Source organism: Nomascus leucogenys, chromosome 2, assembly GCF_006542625.1.
Source record: "Nomascus leucogenys isolate Asia chromosome 2, Asia_NLE_v1, whole genome shotgun sequence".
NCBI lineage: Eukaryota > Metazoa > Chordata > Mammalia > Primates > Hylobatidae > Nomascus > Nomascus leucogenys.
The window spans coordinates 39,049,112-39,064,213 of NC_044382.1; the positions used below are offsets into that span (position 1 = coordinate 39,049,112).

General features: G+C 56.6%; 1 protein-coding gene across 2 annotated transcripts in view; it reads right to left on the reverse strand.

The window, feature by feature from the left end:
• Positions 1–2,293: 2,293 nt before the first annotated feature.
• Positions 2,294–15,102, reverse strand: part of CXXC5 (CXXC finger protein 5) — a 36,150-nt gene continuing 23,341 nt past the window's right edge. For both annotated transcript variants that reach the window (XM_030828253.1, XM_030828255.1), the window contains exons 2-3: positions 4,727–5,810; positions 2,294–3,311 (exon numbers count right to left, since the gene is read on the reverse strand). In XM_030828253.1, the coding sequence (XP_030684113.1) occupies positions 3,267–3,311; positions 4,727–5,650 (969 nt within the window). In that variant the 5' untranslated portion in view covers positions 5,651–5,810 and the 3' untranslated portion in view covers positions 2,294–3,266. The remainder of the gene's footprint in view (positions 3,312–4,726; positions 5,811–15,102) is intronic.

Below are 15,102 nucleotides of genomic sequence, written 5' to 3' on the forward strand. Positions count from 1 at the left end.
GGTACAGGGTACCCGGAGGAAAGGCTCCTGGGTCACCAGGAAGTCAGTTTCCCAACTGTAGCAGAGGAGAGGTGAGGGCACCTGAGGGGAGGGGAGTTGGGTACACAACCCTCCCAGGCAGCCTGCCTCTAAGGATGTCTCCGTCAGCCGGGTAACAGCAGGGGTGAGCCTGCAACAGACAAAGATACAGAGATGGAGAGACAGGAGGGGCAGAGACCCGGAGACACAGAGAGGCTTAGAGATCAGGAAAGATGGAGACCCAAAGACACAGGAGCGTCAGGGACCGAAAGAGACCTTCAGGACATGCAGAGAGTGAGCCAGAGAGAGACAGAAAGCTGGTGCAGGCTGGGGTTGGGCTGCATCCAGGTAGGGGAAGGGCCGGAGGCTGGGCCACTCTATGGAGGTGGGAAGTGGGAAGTGGGAGGTGGGAGGTGGGAGGTGGGGGTGGCCAGGGCTTCAGGGAGGACACACAGCCGGGCAGAAGGTGAGGGACATCTTGGTGAGATTTAGGTGAATAATAGTTTAAAAATAGCAACACCAGCTGCCATTGACAGAGCTTACAACAAGCCAGGCCCTTCCCAAGTGTGATCGCATTTCATCCTCAGGCAACTTTATGGGGGAAACAATTATTGTCCCGTTTCCCAGATGAGGTAAGTGAGTCCTCAGCATGTTTTCAGCTAGCCTCACAGCTGTCCCCACCCCTGGCCTCCAAACACAGAGGGGCTGGCTTACCATTTCCACAAAGCAATGTGAAGCTGGAACAGGTGAGGAGCTCTGAGCTTCCGCTGTGTGCTGGGGAGTGGGCTCAGGAGATGCGTTGGGCTGTGGGTTGGCACACTGAAAGGTACAGGCCGGCTGAGTCACAGCACCCCCTCTGGGCTGGCACCAGAGCCGTCCACCCCACACCTGTAGGTGTGCCAATGAGGGCCGGCTGAGGCCATCTGCAGCCTGTGTGCTGCCAGCAGCGGTGGAGGCAGGAAGGGGCCTCCTGCCCGGTGCCCCCTGCTGGCCAGGCTCCCCCAACTCCCCACAGGAGGACCCTCCCCACCCTCCTTGAGGTTCTGGAGGTGCCGCTGTTTGCCTTGTGCTGGGGGTGAGGGTGCCCCCCAGCTGCAACACCTCCCCCTACTCCCTGCTGGACACCCCCCTTCGGCAGAGCCGCCTGGAGAGATCACAGGCAGCCACATGAAAAGGAATTTTTCCCAGGCAGAGCTGAAGTTGAAAGCTGCCTCCCACCGCCCCTGCCTGCCCCCGCTGTGCCAGGCCAGGCTGCTGAGGCCCTGGCGATCGAAGGGAGCTTGTGACACCTGGGAAGGGGTTGGGGGTCAGCGCCACCCCAACCCAACATGGCTGCTTTCTCCTCTCAGGACAATGACAGAGATAGCCCATCTCCCCCACCTCACTGCCCACTCAGCCTCAGAAATCGCTCCAGCTCTCACCCACCTGAAGCCAGTGCCCAACACTGTCAGGAAGTCCTTCCTCAAGTCTAGCCTCCATCTCAGCCAGGCTCAAAGCAGCTGGGTGAGAAGAATGCTCCCCCAGTGGACGGCTAAGCCTCCTCCTTCATGTTGGTCTCTGTGATGTACAGGGAGGGGCATGCCACTGCCACCCCTTCCTGCTCAGGCTGCCCTGGCCCAGACCATGTGGCTGTGTGGTGACTTCCCCAGACATTTGACCTCTGAGGTCCCCAGCAACCTTGTACCAACAAACCCTCTGAGAGTGGGGACAAAGCCAAGGACACCCCCATAACTCAGTCTAGCAGCCCTCAGGCCTAAAGAGGAATAGGCGTGTGTGTACAGCCAGGTCCCCAAGAAGCTGAGCTGAAACTATTCCCTGGAGAATGGCATTGGTGGCTGCGGGAGCACTAGATCCCTGCCAGGTAATAAGTAAGAAAGAAGACTCTGAACAAGTGCCTCAGTCTTACCCCCACCTGCCTCGTGGTGCTGGTTGCTTTACTCATCGGGCCCTGATGAACTTAGGTGAACAGAGGTGGCCCCAGGTGAGTGAAGGTCCCTGGAGGTCCAGGTTCTGAGGCATGGGGTGCAACCAGGCAGGTGAGGTACTCCGGTACCAGTGACTTCCAGATTAAGAGCCTTTCCCTCCTGTCTGCTGGGCTGGTTGCTCCTGCTCTCCCCGATTCTGGATCCAGAGGCCTCTCTTCCCCAAAGAAATTCCCATTCTAAATGTCCCTAGGCCATCCTTCTTTCTCCTCCAGGTGGTCCCAGACAGCCCCTGCTCAGGAATGGCCCCCAAGTCAGCCCCTCAAAACCGGAGAGCAAGAAGCCAGCGGTGCTTCGTGACACAAACATGCATTCGTTTTATTCACAAAACAGCCTGGTTTCCTAAAACAATACAAACAGCATGTTCATCAGCAGGAAGCTGGCCGTGGGCAGGGGGGCCCAGGCCGCAGGGGGCCCCCTGGGGACCCACCCCCACAGGCAGGGGACCACGCAAAGAAGCCCTTTCATCTGTTGCCATTAGCAAGGCCAGAAAAACAAGACTTATTTTCTCTAAGTAGCCAGGATTGGAAATATCGAGACGGGGCTCCCCAGATCGCAATGGATAAACGAACAGAACTTTCATTTTTTTTTCCAAAATCATCACTGTTGGGGTGGGGGATCCCAGTCTGGGGACTGTGGGTGCAGCTCAGCTGGCCTGGTGCTCCCTCCCCTTCTGCGAGCTCCCTGCTGGCAGCTCTGCACGCATGGATGGATACAGAGCGGCTTCTACATGGCGCCATCAACATTCTCTTTATGAACGTGAGTGGATTCTCCAGGCAAACTATGCACTATTTCATGGTCGGAAAGAATCAAAGGAAGTTTAAATGAGGGTGGAGTTAAACTGTGCTAAATTACAGTAGTGCTTATTAGTAACTAGATTTCAAAAGGTTACAGAAAATTTACATTCTCTACACAAAAACTGCATCTCCTGCACAGACAACATCGACATCGACACAGGAAGGAAACTGATTGTCCATTCTTTGCCCAGGAAGTCTCGGTACTTTATAGATTCGTCTTTACCTCTTTTTTGTTGTTGTTCTTCCGAAAAAGCAGTTTAAATTTTTTTCTTTTTCTTTTTATACTAGGGACGTGGAGATGTTAAAACGACAACAAAAAATATATATATAAAAACAGGAATGAAATCTGTGAGAGAATATTTTTGGTTCTAAAGACGGGTGCATCCGTTTGTCTTCGCCCGAATCCCTTGCTGGAGACCACACGAGCAGTGACATTGCACGGAGAGGGCAGCTTTGGGTTCCGCCGCCGTCACTGAAACCACCGGAAGGCGGCTCCCGTCGGAAGCATCACCTTCTGGCGGGGGCGGGAGACAAAAACAAGGAGAGAGTTCAGTCAGGGTCCGGGTAGGCCTGGAGCAAAGACGTTCCCCTGTGGATGGCCTCATGGCGGAGGGACAGGCATGGAGGAAGAGCAGCCACCCCTCGGAGCTCCTGCCACCCCAGCCAGGCCAAAGGAGGAGCTTGACCTGCTGGGCTGCTGGAAGGCCCCGAGGACTCTGAGGCCTCCTGAGCCACGGTGCCCAGGAACCCTCCCTTCCAGAGAGGAAGTCTCTTCCCCTGGCCCAAAGGCAACAGCGCCAGGTGGCTGTGGCATGTTTCTGTAAATGAGCGTGTGAGCACGTGCAACGGGTGTGCATATGGGTGTGTGCCTCATGATATGCTGAGCTGTGTGGCATGGAGCTGTGGGAGGTGGGTATTTGGGCTATTTCTCAAGCGGCCGTGTCTATGTGTGTGTGCATGTGTGTCTACACTGGACTAAAGTGGGTGCCTTTGTGTGTACATAGGAGAGCAGAAATGGAAGGGCTGGGGCTGGGGCTGGGGTTAGGGTTGGGGTTAGGGGAGGGTAACCAGGAGGCCATGGCTGGGATACACCACTGTTGTTTTCCAACCATTCTGGACATTTGCGTCAAGCCCACTCGTAGAGGGGCGGGGACAGGGGCAGGGACTGCAGGCTGAAAAGATGCTTTTGTACCCAGGCCTGGCACTCCAGCTAGGTTGCTGCATCTGGGGGCACAGGGATGGGCCCTGCCACAGGGGTGCAGAGATAGCAGCATGGGAACCCCTTGCCTTCTCCAAGCCAATTCCACAGTGGCTAGGCCCTTGTCCACTCCGGGCTCATGGTCACCTCCCCTTACCCCAGCCCCAAAAATCTGTCAAATAGGTGCCCAGACCAAGGGTTCTTCCAGGCCTCAGAGCAGGGCACCCAGCACTGGAACAGCTCTATCCTTGGGTGGCCTTGGGGAAAAGATGGCCCTGGAGGGGCAAATGAAGGGCTTAAGGGCACAGGGCCTGTGAAACAGAATCCCTTAAACAAGGCAGGGGAGAGACCCAGAGTTCTAGGTCATGGACTGGATGCTTTAGGCCATGTCTGAGCATCAGAAACTTAGGACCTGTATGGAAATCTCAATACCTGACCCAGAACCCCAGGAGAGGAATCAGAATCCCAGGGCCTGGCTGAGAATGCTAGGTCCTTGCCTGGAGTTTTATGCTTGCCTTGCAAATTACGGCCTGATGGGATTCTCAGAATGTGGCTCTGACTTTTGGGGCAGTAAACTGGTGTCTCGAAGCCAGACCCCCAGGCCCCAAGGACTGGGGGGGCATCCCCCAGACACTTGCCCAGCTAGGAAAGGTGGGGTCTGGGGATGGGGGTGGGTTTGGACTGCCAGACAGACACAAGAGCCCACACACCTCCCTCTAAGGCGCCGTTACCTCCAGAGCAGCGGAAGGCTTCTTTTTGAGTTCCTCACATTTTCTGAATTTGCAAATCTGATGGCCAGTCTTTCGGTTCCTACAACTGCTGCACTGCTCGCAGTTGATGCGCCGCCGGCAGGGCGCGCACATGCCGCAGCGTTTCCGCTTCTTCTTGCCAGAGCTGATGGCAGAGGCCAGCTCTCCCTGCATGGGGTATTCAGCCAGGCCCGCCATGTGCAGCGCGCTTTCGGCCAGGAACACACCTGCCGGGGTCATAATGAAGAGGCCTGGGTTGATGGGGAAAGCGCCCAGGTAGGGGAAGTCGGACTGGCCATTGAGGGCTTCGGCACCTGCCACAGCCTCCATGTCAGGCAGGCCAGCACCCGCCTCGCTCATCAGCGGGAGGTGCTCCTGCACCACGCGCTTCAGCATCTCTGTGGACTGCGCAAACTGCTGCAGCGTCAGCTGTCCCTCGGCTGCCAGATCCGTGGCCCGCTCTGCCTTGCTCAGCAGGCTGGCCACAGCACCACTTTTGTGCTTTGAGGTAGGGTTGCTTTTGTCCACCGCCATGGCCGCCGCCAGGTCGTGCCCATTGGCCAACAGGGAGGCAGCGGCTGCAGCCGCGGTGGCCTTGTCAGCAGACTCTCCGCCCATCATGCTGCCACAACCACTGCCACCACTGCTGCCAAATGAAGAGTAGTGGGAGAGCGGGCGGGAGCGGCGCAGGCTCTTGTTGAGGGGCTCACTGATGATACCGCTCTTGTTCCGACGCTCGGGGGGTGGTGTGTCATCTGCCACTGAGGCTGGTGCAGCGGCAGCCACCGCTGCACTCTTGTCTGCTGCTCCTGCCTTTGGACCACTGCTGCCACTGCCACTGCTGCCATTGGTGCTGCTGCTGCTACTGCCGCCGGCGTCCTGGGAGCCACCGCCAAGGCTCGACATGGTGGGGCCGAGGCCCAGACCCCGCTGCAGAGGGAGCCTGCCAACTGCCGAGGGTCCACAGACCAGGACCTGGCCCTGCTGCCCACAACAGAGATGCCTGGTGGGCCTCGCTGCTCAGGGCAGGCACATGGTCAGGTGTCCAGGTGGAAATGTCTTCACTCTGTCACAACAAGAGGATTCAGGGTCAGGGCAGCAGTGAACACCTCCCCCTTCAACATCGCCACCACCACCACTATCAACTGTCCTGTCATCCTGACCACCATGTGCTTGACCATGCATTTATTTATTTATTATTATTATTATTTTTTCTCTTGAGACAGAGTCTCGCTCTGTCGCCCAGGCTGGAGTGCAGTGGCGCAATCTCAGCTCACTGCAAGCTCCGCCTCCCAGGTTCACGCCATTCTCCTGCCTCAGCCTCTCCGAGTAGCTGGGACTACAGGTGCCCGCCACCACGCCCGGCTAATTTTTTTGTATTTTTAGTAGAGACAGGGTTTCACCGTGGTCTCGATCTCCTGACCTCGTGATCTGCCCACCTCGGCCTCCCAAAGTGCTGGGATTACAAGCGTGAGCCACCGCGCCTGGCCTGACCATGCATTTATTAAGCACCAGATCCATCCTGGTGAGAAATTTCTTATTTGTACTATCTCAGTTAAGACCCACAAGAACTCTAGAAGCAGTGGCTGGTAATCTACTTTATAGATGAGGCAAACAAGATCTAGGAGAACCACCAGTCTATGAACACACAGCCACCAAGTGGCATGGTGGAGGCCCTAGTCCAGGCTTCCACAGCCCAAATCTGCCCTGCTAGGGTCTAGGAAGACCTGCTGGAAGCAGGCAGTACTTCTTGTGCTGCAGTGAGAGTGTTGGAGATGCTTATTAGCCGGGTGCAGTGGCTCACGCCTGTAATCTCAGCACTTTGGGAGGCAGAGGCAGGCAGATCGCTTGAGCTCAGGAGTTTTGAGACCACCCTGGACAACATGGTGAAACTCTATCTCTGCAAAAAATACAAAAGTTAACCAGGTGTGGTGGTACATGCCTGTAGTCCTAGCTACTCAGGAGGCTGAGGTGGGAGGACTGCTTGAGCCCAGGAGGTTGAGGATGCAGTGAGTTATAATCATGCCACTGCATTCCAGCCTGGATGACAGAGTGAGACCCTGTCAAAAACAAAAAACAAAACAAAACAAAAAAAACAAAAAAACCACCTCCACATCCTAATCTTCCTTCTCCATCCGAGAAGAGTGCTTGATGGTACAGATCATCAAGTCTGGAAGGCTGCCCCTGGATCCTCATCTGGGGATTCCTAATACACATCAGTTATTTCAAGGCTCTGACATGTTCTGCAGGCAAAGGAACCTGGTTGCCTTTGTGTAACCCAGTTTGCCAATGAGTGCAGAACCCTTATTTCAGGGATCTTCTCCCCTGCTGCTACAGGGCGAGCAGCACAAGGCCAGAGGACAAGCCGTCCCCTGCCACAGTGAGAGGACGTGCTTGTGCACACCCTGGCACACGCTTCCTTCTCAACCCCCGAACCACAATCATTATCGTCTCAGACCTCATTCTTGTCTCTACTCAGGCCTCACTGTGGTGCTCTGGCCTGGCTCCCAGATTGGGGGCGGCGGTGGGCAGAGGCCTCACAAGGCCTGCAGAGTAGGGCCTGGGTGGAGGTCTCAGTGAGAACCCAGAGAGCCGGGGTGGGCTGTTGCCAGGAGGGGCCTCTGGCTGGGGCAGGCTGGCACTGAAGAGTAGGCATGACCCTCAAGGGAATGGAGCCCAGCAGGAGCCTGTCCTCTGGCTGCCTCCACATTTCCAAGGCAGCCTGTCCCGGGACAGGGCCTGCTCTACTCAGGTCTCAAGGCTAAGGCGTCTGAGCTGCCTCCTCAGCTGGAGGAACTGGGCCAGATGGAGCAAGGCGGCGGTATCCTCATCAGTCCTGGCTCTCCAGCCTCGCTTCCCTGTCTGCCTGCTGCGGCCTAGCATCCCCCAGGAGAGGGGTGGGAGGACAAGGCCCAGCCCCAGAGCAGCTGGAAGCTCAAGGGGGAGGTGCACATCTGGCGGGCCCCATCGAGCCCTGGGCTTGAGGGCAGCACACACTGGATCTTTGTCCCCAGGCAACCCCAAAACCCCCCTAGTCACAGGACTCAAACCTGTCCCAAGAGAGCATCTAGTCCAACCCTCTGCATTTACAGAGGGGGAAACTGAGGACCCAAGCAGGGCGGGGGAGGGGGGCTTCCCCAGGACTAAGGAGTGGCCAAAGAGGACCGGGTGTAGGGAAAGGAAAAGCTCTGTTTCTAGGGTGAGGCGAGTAGCCGGCATCAACAGCCAGATACTCCCTGTCCCTCCCCAGTGGGCACCAGACCACCTAGGGCTCCTTCCTAGCAGAGGGAAATGGGTGAGGAGGAAGAGCTGGGCAAGCTGGCAAATTCCACCAGGACAGAGCCGGGGGGGCCTGGCAGGGAATCCAGGCTGGGCTGGGGGGCATCAGAGGTCAGAGCGGAAGCAGGAAGACCATGTGTGTCCAAGGATAGCTGTGTTCCCTCCCACCTCATAAGGGCCAAGACCAGGATGGTCTTTTTAGCCCCTCTCCTCAGAGATTGGTAACCCCTTCAGGAATCAGTGACCCTGGCTAGTTGTTGGGGACCAGGGTCAGTGAGGGACAGAAACCATCAAGTCAGCTCATCCAGCTCCTGTCCAACTAAGCTCATCTGCCCTGCCCGGGACAACAACCCCGGCAGCCCAGATACTAGGTCAGGGGAGAAGGCAGAAGGCAGGTGTCTTGTGGGCTGGAGAGATGGGGAGGGGAGCAGGCTGCGCCCCAGCCCCTGTGTGCATCCCCCGCCTCTGCGGCCTGCTGGCTGGTGGCAGAAATCGATAGCTGCATTAACGCTGCTCCTGCTCTGCTCACCCCCTCCCTCCTCCCAGCTCCAGGATCTGGCTCTGCGTGCGGGGAGGGCAGGTCAATTAGAAGTCAGCTCCCTCCAACACAGCCGGCCTGCGCTCAGGGCTGGCGCTCTGGCTGAGTGTCTCGGCTTTTGTCTCCATCCTGAGTCTCTCCTGGTGGGGACCAAACCTCATATTCTGTTCCTCTCTTGGAATTTCTCTGATCTTCCACTATTCTGTACTTCCTCAGGGCCCACCCACCCCCAGCCTCTGAGGTCCTGGGACATGCTGAGCTTGGGACCAGAGGATGTGATATGTCACCAAACAGGTGCTGCAGGCAGAACACTATGGTTTTTCAGCCACAGAAGTTGAAGGGAGGTGGGTACATGGGGGGACTGGCTCACAGGGATAACTCTGTTTTCAAATCCAGAGTGGACAGACATGAACATCTGGTCCTCAAGCTTGTTCCAAATCGGTCCTGGTACCTGGCTCATCTTCTCCTTCAGAACTTAGGAAAAACTGATGCCCCGGTCCCAGTGGACCCCTGACCAAAAGCCCCATTTGCCCTACTCGTGGAAGGGGAGGACATAGAGGGGACGTTCTCCCAGGTCCCAGCCTTCTACTCTAGGGCACACAGCCACCCCTTCCAGGCCAGGAAGGGCCTGGCAGTGCCCAGGCAGCAGGGGAGGAGTCAGGGCTGCGTTGAAGCGGAGCGGGAATGAGCGGGAGGGAAAGCTGGCGGGCAGGCGGCGGCGGGCGCATCCATCATCGGCCCTGCCAGGAACGCATCCAGCCCCCAAAAAGAAATACTGCGCCTGAGGAGGGACAACAAAGGGCTCCGTTTCATCAGCAATGCGGAGCCAGCGCCCCGCCGCCCCGCCAGCCGCGGTCAGCCCACAAAGGACCCCTTTGTCCATGCAGGAGCCGGCCAGCCGGGAGCTGGGACCAGGGGCTGACGGGTGGGGACAGAGCACGGGGGGCTGAGGGGGGACGAGTCATGGAAAGCTGGGGGGCAGAGGGGCATGTGGGGGCAGAACAGAGACAGGTGGTGGGGACAGAATCATGAGACAGAGAACTAGAGGGGTGGATCAGAGAAAAGGGGAGCTGGAGAGGAGGGGGCAGAGGGTCAAGGTTAGTGGAGACAGTGTCATGGGAAGCAGTGTCTGGGGCAACAGGGTTCAGAGACCCAGGGAACCAGGACACCTTGTTCAGGCTCAGGGACTTGAGGGTCTAAAAGACAAGGAAACAGCCCTGAGGAGGGAATCCCAGAAGGCAGCTGGGCATGCCCACAGGACAGGGAGGCAGAGGGAAGGGTAGAGAAGTGGCGAGGAGACCAGATCAGACCCACTGTGTAGCCCAAGGCCTGAGAAGAGGAGGTGGGGAGGAGGTGGGGAGGAGTCTGGGGAGGAGGGCTGGGGAGGAGGGTGGGGAGAAGGACTGGGGAGGAGGTGGGGAGGAGGCTAGGGAGGAGGGCTTGGGGGGAGGCCGGGGAGGAGGTGGGGAGGAGGCTGGGGAGGAGGTGGGGAGGAATCTTGGGAGGAGGGCTGGGGAGGAGTCTGTGGAGGAAGGCTGGGGAGGACGGTGGGGAGAAGGACTGGGGAGGAGGGTGGGGAGGAGGGCTTGAGGGGAGGAGGCTGGGGAGGAGGGTGGAGAGAAGGACTGTGGACGAGGTGGGGAGGAGGCTGGGGAGGAGGGCTTGGGGGAGGTGGGGAGAAGGCTGGGGAGGAGGGCTTGGGAGGAGGTGGAGAGGAGACTGGGGAGGAGGACTGGGGAGGACTGAGGAGGAGGTGGGGGGTAATGGGTTCTTGGCCCCAGAGCATGGCTGCAGGGCCCAATGCCTCCTGTAGGCTCCAGCTAACTGGCTGAGCAGGAAGAAGAGGGAGACTCATACCTGGGGCCACCCTCCTGGCAGTGGAGGCCACCCTGTGCCTCTACCCTAAGGCTCTGGCCAGCCCCAGAAGGCACGGAGCCTGCCCCCTTCTAGCCAGCCCCCACCACCTGTGTTGCCACTCCGGTTTCCTTAACCAACGGATCCTATCAACTAGCATTTACTGAGTATCTACTGTGTCCCAGGCCCTGGGCTTTTATGCTTTACATGTCTTAGCTTCTGAATGCCTCCCCAGAACCCAGGGAGACAGAAACTATTTGCCAATTTCAGACTTGAGGAAATTTAGGCTCAGAGAGGTTCAAGCTGTCAGCCTCAGGTCAAACACCTGGTGCCTAGCAGGGGCAGAGCTTGAACCCAGAGCCCAAGTGTTAGTCACCCTGCTCTGTGGCCACTTTTGCAATTGACAGAGTGGCCCAAGGCAGGTGACCTAGGTACCCCTAAGGCTGCTCTCACTCCCCAGGATTGTTACCGTGCCTGTCACCTCTCCGTGGCTGGGGGCAAGCTGTCACAGACCCCAGGAGAGTGCCCCCACCTGGGGGACTTGGAGATGCCCAGGGCCCGGAATGCTAAGCCAGTGACATCATAATGCCAGCTGGCAGTGAGGTCACTGGAGGTGGTGGCAGTGCCCTTATTCAACCCTCAGCCCTAGAAGAGCCTCACTTCATCCCCCGCAGGGTTCAATCTTGAACTCTCGGGCCAGAAAGCACTGGGAAGGAGGGGACATCCTGGGATGACATAGTGCCATCTGCACACAGACATGTACACAGGTGGCCCACAGCTGGATGTTCTAGATATTCCTTTGCACACATCTTCCCTGCACCTACCTCGACAGCAGCCCTGTACCTTATGATACGGGACAGACAGCAGAGCACATAGACCCAGACCCCAGCACTGCCTTCCAGGAGTGCACAGGAGCTGGGCCCACAGTCACATGAACCAGTGTGAAACAAGAGCTGGAAGGGGACACAGTGAGCTATCTGGGGCCTTCCTGGAGGAAGGGACTGCTAGGTTGAGAGTTAAGGATAAGGAGAAGCAATGAGAGGGGACAAAGGCATGAAAGAGAAGCCTAAGCAGGTGGGGAAGTGGACGTGAGGTGTGTCTATGAGGCTAGCAGGGTCCCAGTTGTGCAGGGCCTTGAGGCCAAGGGCAGGATGTTTTTTATTATTATTATTTTAATTTTTAGTAGGGATGAGGTCTTCCTATGAGGATCAAGCAATCCTCTCACCTGGGCCTCCCAAAGTGCTGGGATTATAGGCGTGAGCCACTGTGCCTGGCTGGCAGGATTTTTAAAAAACAGTTTTATCGAGGTATAGTTTACACACTATAAAATTCTTCCACATTAAAGTATACATATAATTTAATGATTTTTAGTAAATCAACAGAGTTGTGCAACCATCACCACTACCAAGGGCAGGGTTTGACCAAGGCACCATCCCCCGCTATTCCCTGCTGGCTGACCAGCCTTGCAGCCATCCTGCCTGCCCAGGGAGGCTTGTGGAAGAGGCTGCGTTTCAGGACCCCTAACACTGGCCCAGCAGAGCTGCACACCCCGGCTCAATGCACCACTTTCCACGCTTCCATGCAGCACTTGACACCCCAGCCCTTGCCCCCTCCCCGCCACCTTGGTGGGCTGGTCTCCTTGGCCTCCAAGTGAGGCAAAATAGGCAGACAGGCTGATGGTGGGCAAAGCAGACCACAGGCTATGGTGGTTGAACCAAGCTGGGCAATGGGGTGGAAGGGAGGGTGTTCCGTCTCTGATTTCCATGATTCAGCCTGGGGAGTTTCCAGAGGGAAAAAGAAGCCCTGCTCAAGCCCAGGGAGACTGGTCTTGCAGGCAGGGAGAAACGCAGCCCCAGGCGGAGAGCACAGGGCACACATCCAGCTATGGATGGACACACATACACCCACACACTGGCCACTGTGAGCACCCAGCGGGTGGCCTGGGGTGAGACATGGTCTCAACCCCACTAGAGTCACCCCAAGACTGACTGCCAAGGACAGAACAAGGGACAGCATTTCTATGTCCCTGACTCCACACCCCTGACCCTCTTACACCCCTCCTCCTGGGGTGGGTACCAACCATGCCTTGGCCTGAGGACTAAAGGGTTTGAGCAAACCTGGAGTACGTAGGGCTCTGTTTTCTCTCCCTCTTTTTTTTTTTTTTTTTTTTGACGGAGTCTTGCTCTGTCACCCAGGCTGGAGTGCATGGCCCGATCTCGGCTCACTACAACCTCCGCCTCCCAGGTTCAAGCAATTCTCCTGCCTCAGCCTCCCGAGTGGCTGGGATTACAGGCACACACCACCACACCTGGCTAATTTTTGTATTTTTAGTAGAGATGGGGTTTCACCATGTTGGTCAGGCTGGTCTTGAACTCCTGACCTCAGGTGATCCACCCACCTCAGCCTCCCAAAGTGCTGGGATTACAGGCGTGAGCCACCGCACCCAGCCAGGCTCTGTTCTGCTTTACGGTGCTCCCCAAAACAGCTGGAGGAGGGGATCGGCCCATTCATGCACAGCAACACTGAGGCCCCGGACAGGAAGTAAGCGCTGACCTGGGGCTCTAGGGACTGAGATGCCTGGGAGGCCTCTGATAAAGACAGGCCCTTTCCTCAATAGGCACCTCCCTCAGGCCAGGTTCCTTTCCTGGAAGAGTCAAAGGTTCAGGAAGACCCTTCCTCATTTTTTGACCTTGGGAAAAAACTGGCCACTGAGACAGTTTTCCCATCTGTCACATGGGACCGTAGCTAACAGGTATGGGGCTCTTCCTATGTGCCACACTGTCCATGCTTTATCTCATGTTATCCTCATACCCAATCTCTGAAGGAAGTCCTATTATTGCCCCATTTAGAGCAGGCAATTTGATTAAGCAGGTGTAATGACGCCTTGTCTATCTGGGATCCCCTGAATCTTGTAGCAAACATTTCCCAATGTGGTGATCTCTGAGCTGACACCAATCAGAAATCAGGCCGACGTACCCCCTCAGGACCTCCCTACTGATGGGCCTCACCATGGGACAAGCCAGGGAAGGCTAGTCCAGGGATGCATGAGTCAAGAAATCAGAGATGGGGCACTGTCCTTCTGGGGCTCCTGTGTGGGGTGTGTTTGTGTGTCTGGGGTTGGGGAGGCCTATGTGCATAGGACTGGCTAGGGAACTGGAGTCCTGAGGTCTAGGTTTGTGGCTCCACCCTGTCCCTCCCTGACTGGTGACTTTGACCAAGCTCTTTCCACCACTAAGCCTCAGTTTCCCATTTGTAAAATGGAAAAGAATGGCTCTTGCTCCTCACCCCAAACTACAGCAGGAGTCACGATCCCAGGGCATATCATGGGGAAGGAGGTACAGATACAGAGGGCAATCCCCTCCACCCTCCAGACCTCAGGAGGAAGGCCCCAGAGGCCCGGATCAGTCACTGATATGATCTGCAGGTAGGAAACTGATTTGAGAGAAGGGTTTTGAGCAGGACGCAGGGCTGAGACTGAACCCTAGAAGAGGTGAGACCTATCGGGGCAAGGAGCATCCAGTCCCTTCCACTCTTAAGTTCCCCAGAGGACATTAAAATAAACAGCAGGTCCTGGCCGGGCGCAGTGGCTCACGCCTATAATCCCAGCACTTTGGGAAGCTGAGGCAGGTGGATCACCTGAGGTCGGGAGTTCGAGAGCAGCCTGACCAACATGGAAAAACCCTGTCTTTACTAATAATACAAAAATTAGCTGGGCGTGGTGGTGCATGCCTGTAATCCCAGCTACTTGGGAGGCTGAGGCAGGAGAATTGCTTGAACCCGGAAGGCAGAGGTTGCAGTGAGCCAAGATCATGCCATTGCACTCCAGCCTGGGCAACAAGAGCAAAACTCCATCTCAAAAAAATAAATAAACAGGCCGGGCGCGGTGGCTCACGCCTGTAATCCCAGCACTTTGGGAGGCCGAGGTGGGCGGATCACGAGGTCAGGAGATCGAGACCACGGTGAAACCCCGTCTCTACTAAAAATACAAAAAATTAGCCGGGCGCAGTGGCAGGCGCCTGTAGTCCCAGCTACTCGGAGAGGCTGAGGCAGGAGAATGGCGGGAACCCGGGAGGCGGAGCTTGCAGTGAGCCGAGATTGCGCCACTGCACTCCAGCCTGGGTGACAGAGCGAGACTCCGTCTCGGAAAAAAAAAAAATAAATAAATAAATAAACAAACAAACAAACAAACAAATAAAAAAATAAACAGCAGGTCCTAATAATGCACACTCACTGGCTACCAGGCACTGTGCTAAGCATTTCACATGCATTTTCTCACCGGATTCTACTACAATTATTATTATCCTCATTTTACAGATGAGGCAACTGAGGCTCAGGGACATAAAGTCATCTGCCTAAGGTCACAAGGTAAGTGGCAGAGCCAGGATTTAAACCCAGGTCTGTGTGACTCCAGGACCTGGCGCTCCAACCCTGGCTGAGGGTTCCGCAGCACATGGAAGGAAGACTTCAGCTAAAGGGTGAGGTCCAGTTCAGCTCTCGGCTTGGGGAAATCCCCTAGGTTTCCCTTGGATCCTGGAGGGTGGCTCTCAGGGCCCTGTTGCAGAGAAGTCTGCAGCTGTACCCCAAGGCCCAGGAAAAGATGGGGAAGGGGCTGCGGGTGGGCCAGACGGGGCAGGCTGGGCCAGAGCTCCGGGCATTCCGCAGCCTCCGCAGGAAGCAGAATGGGACG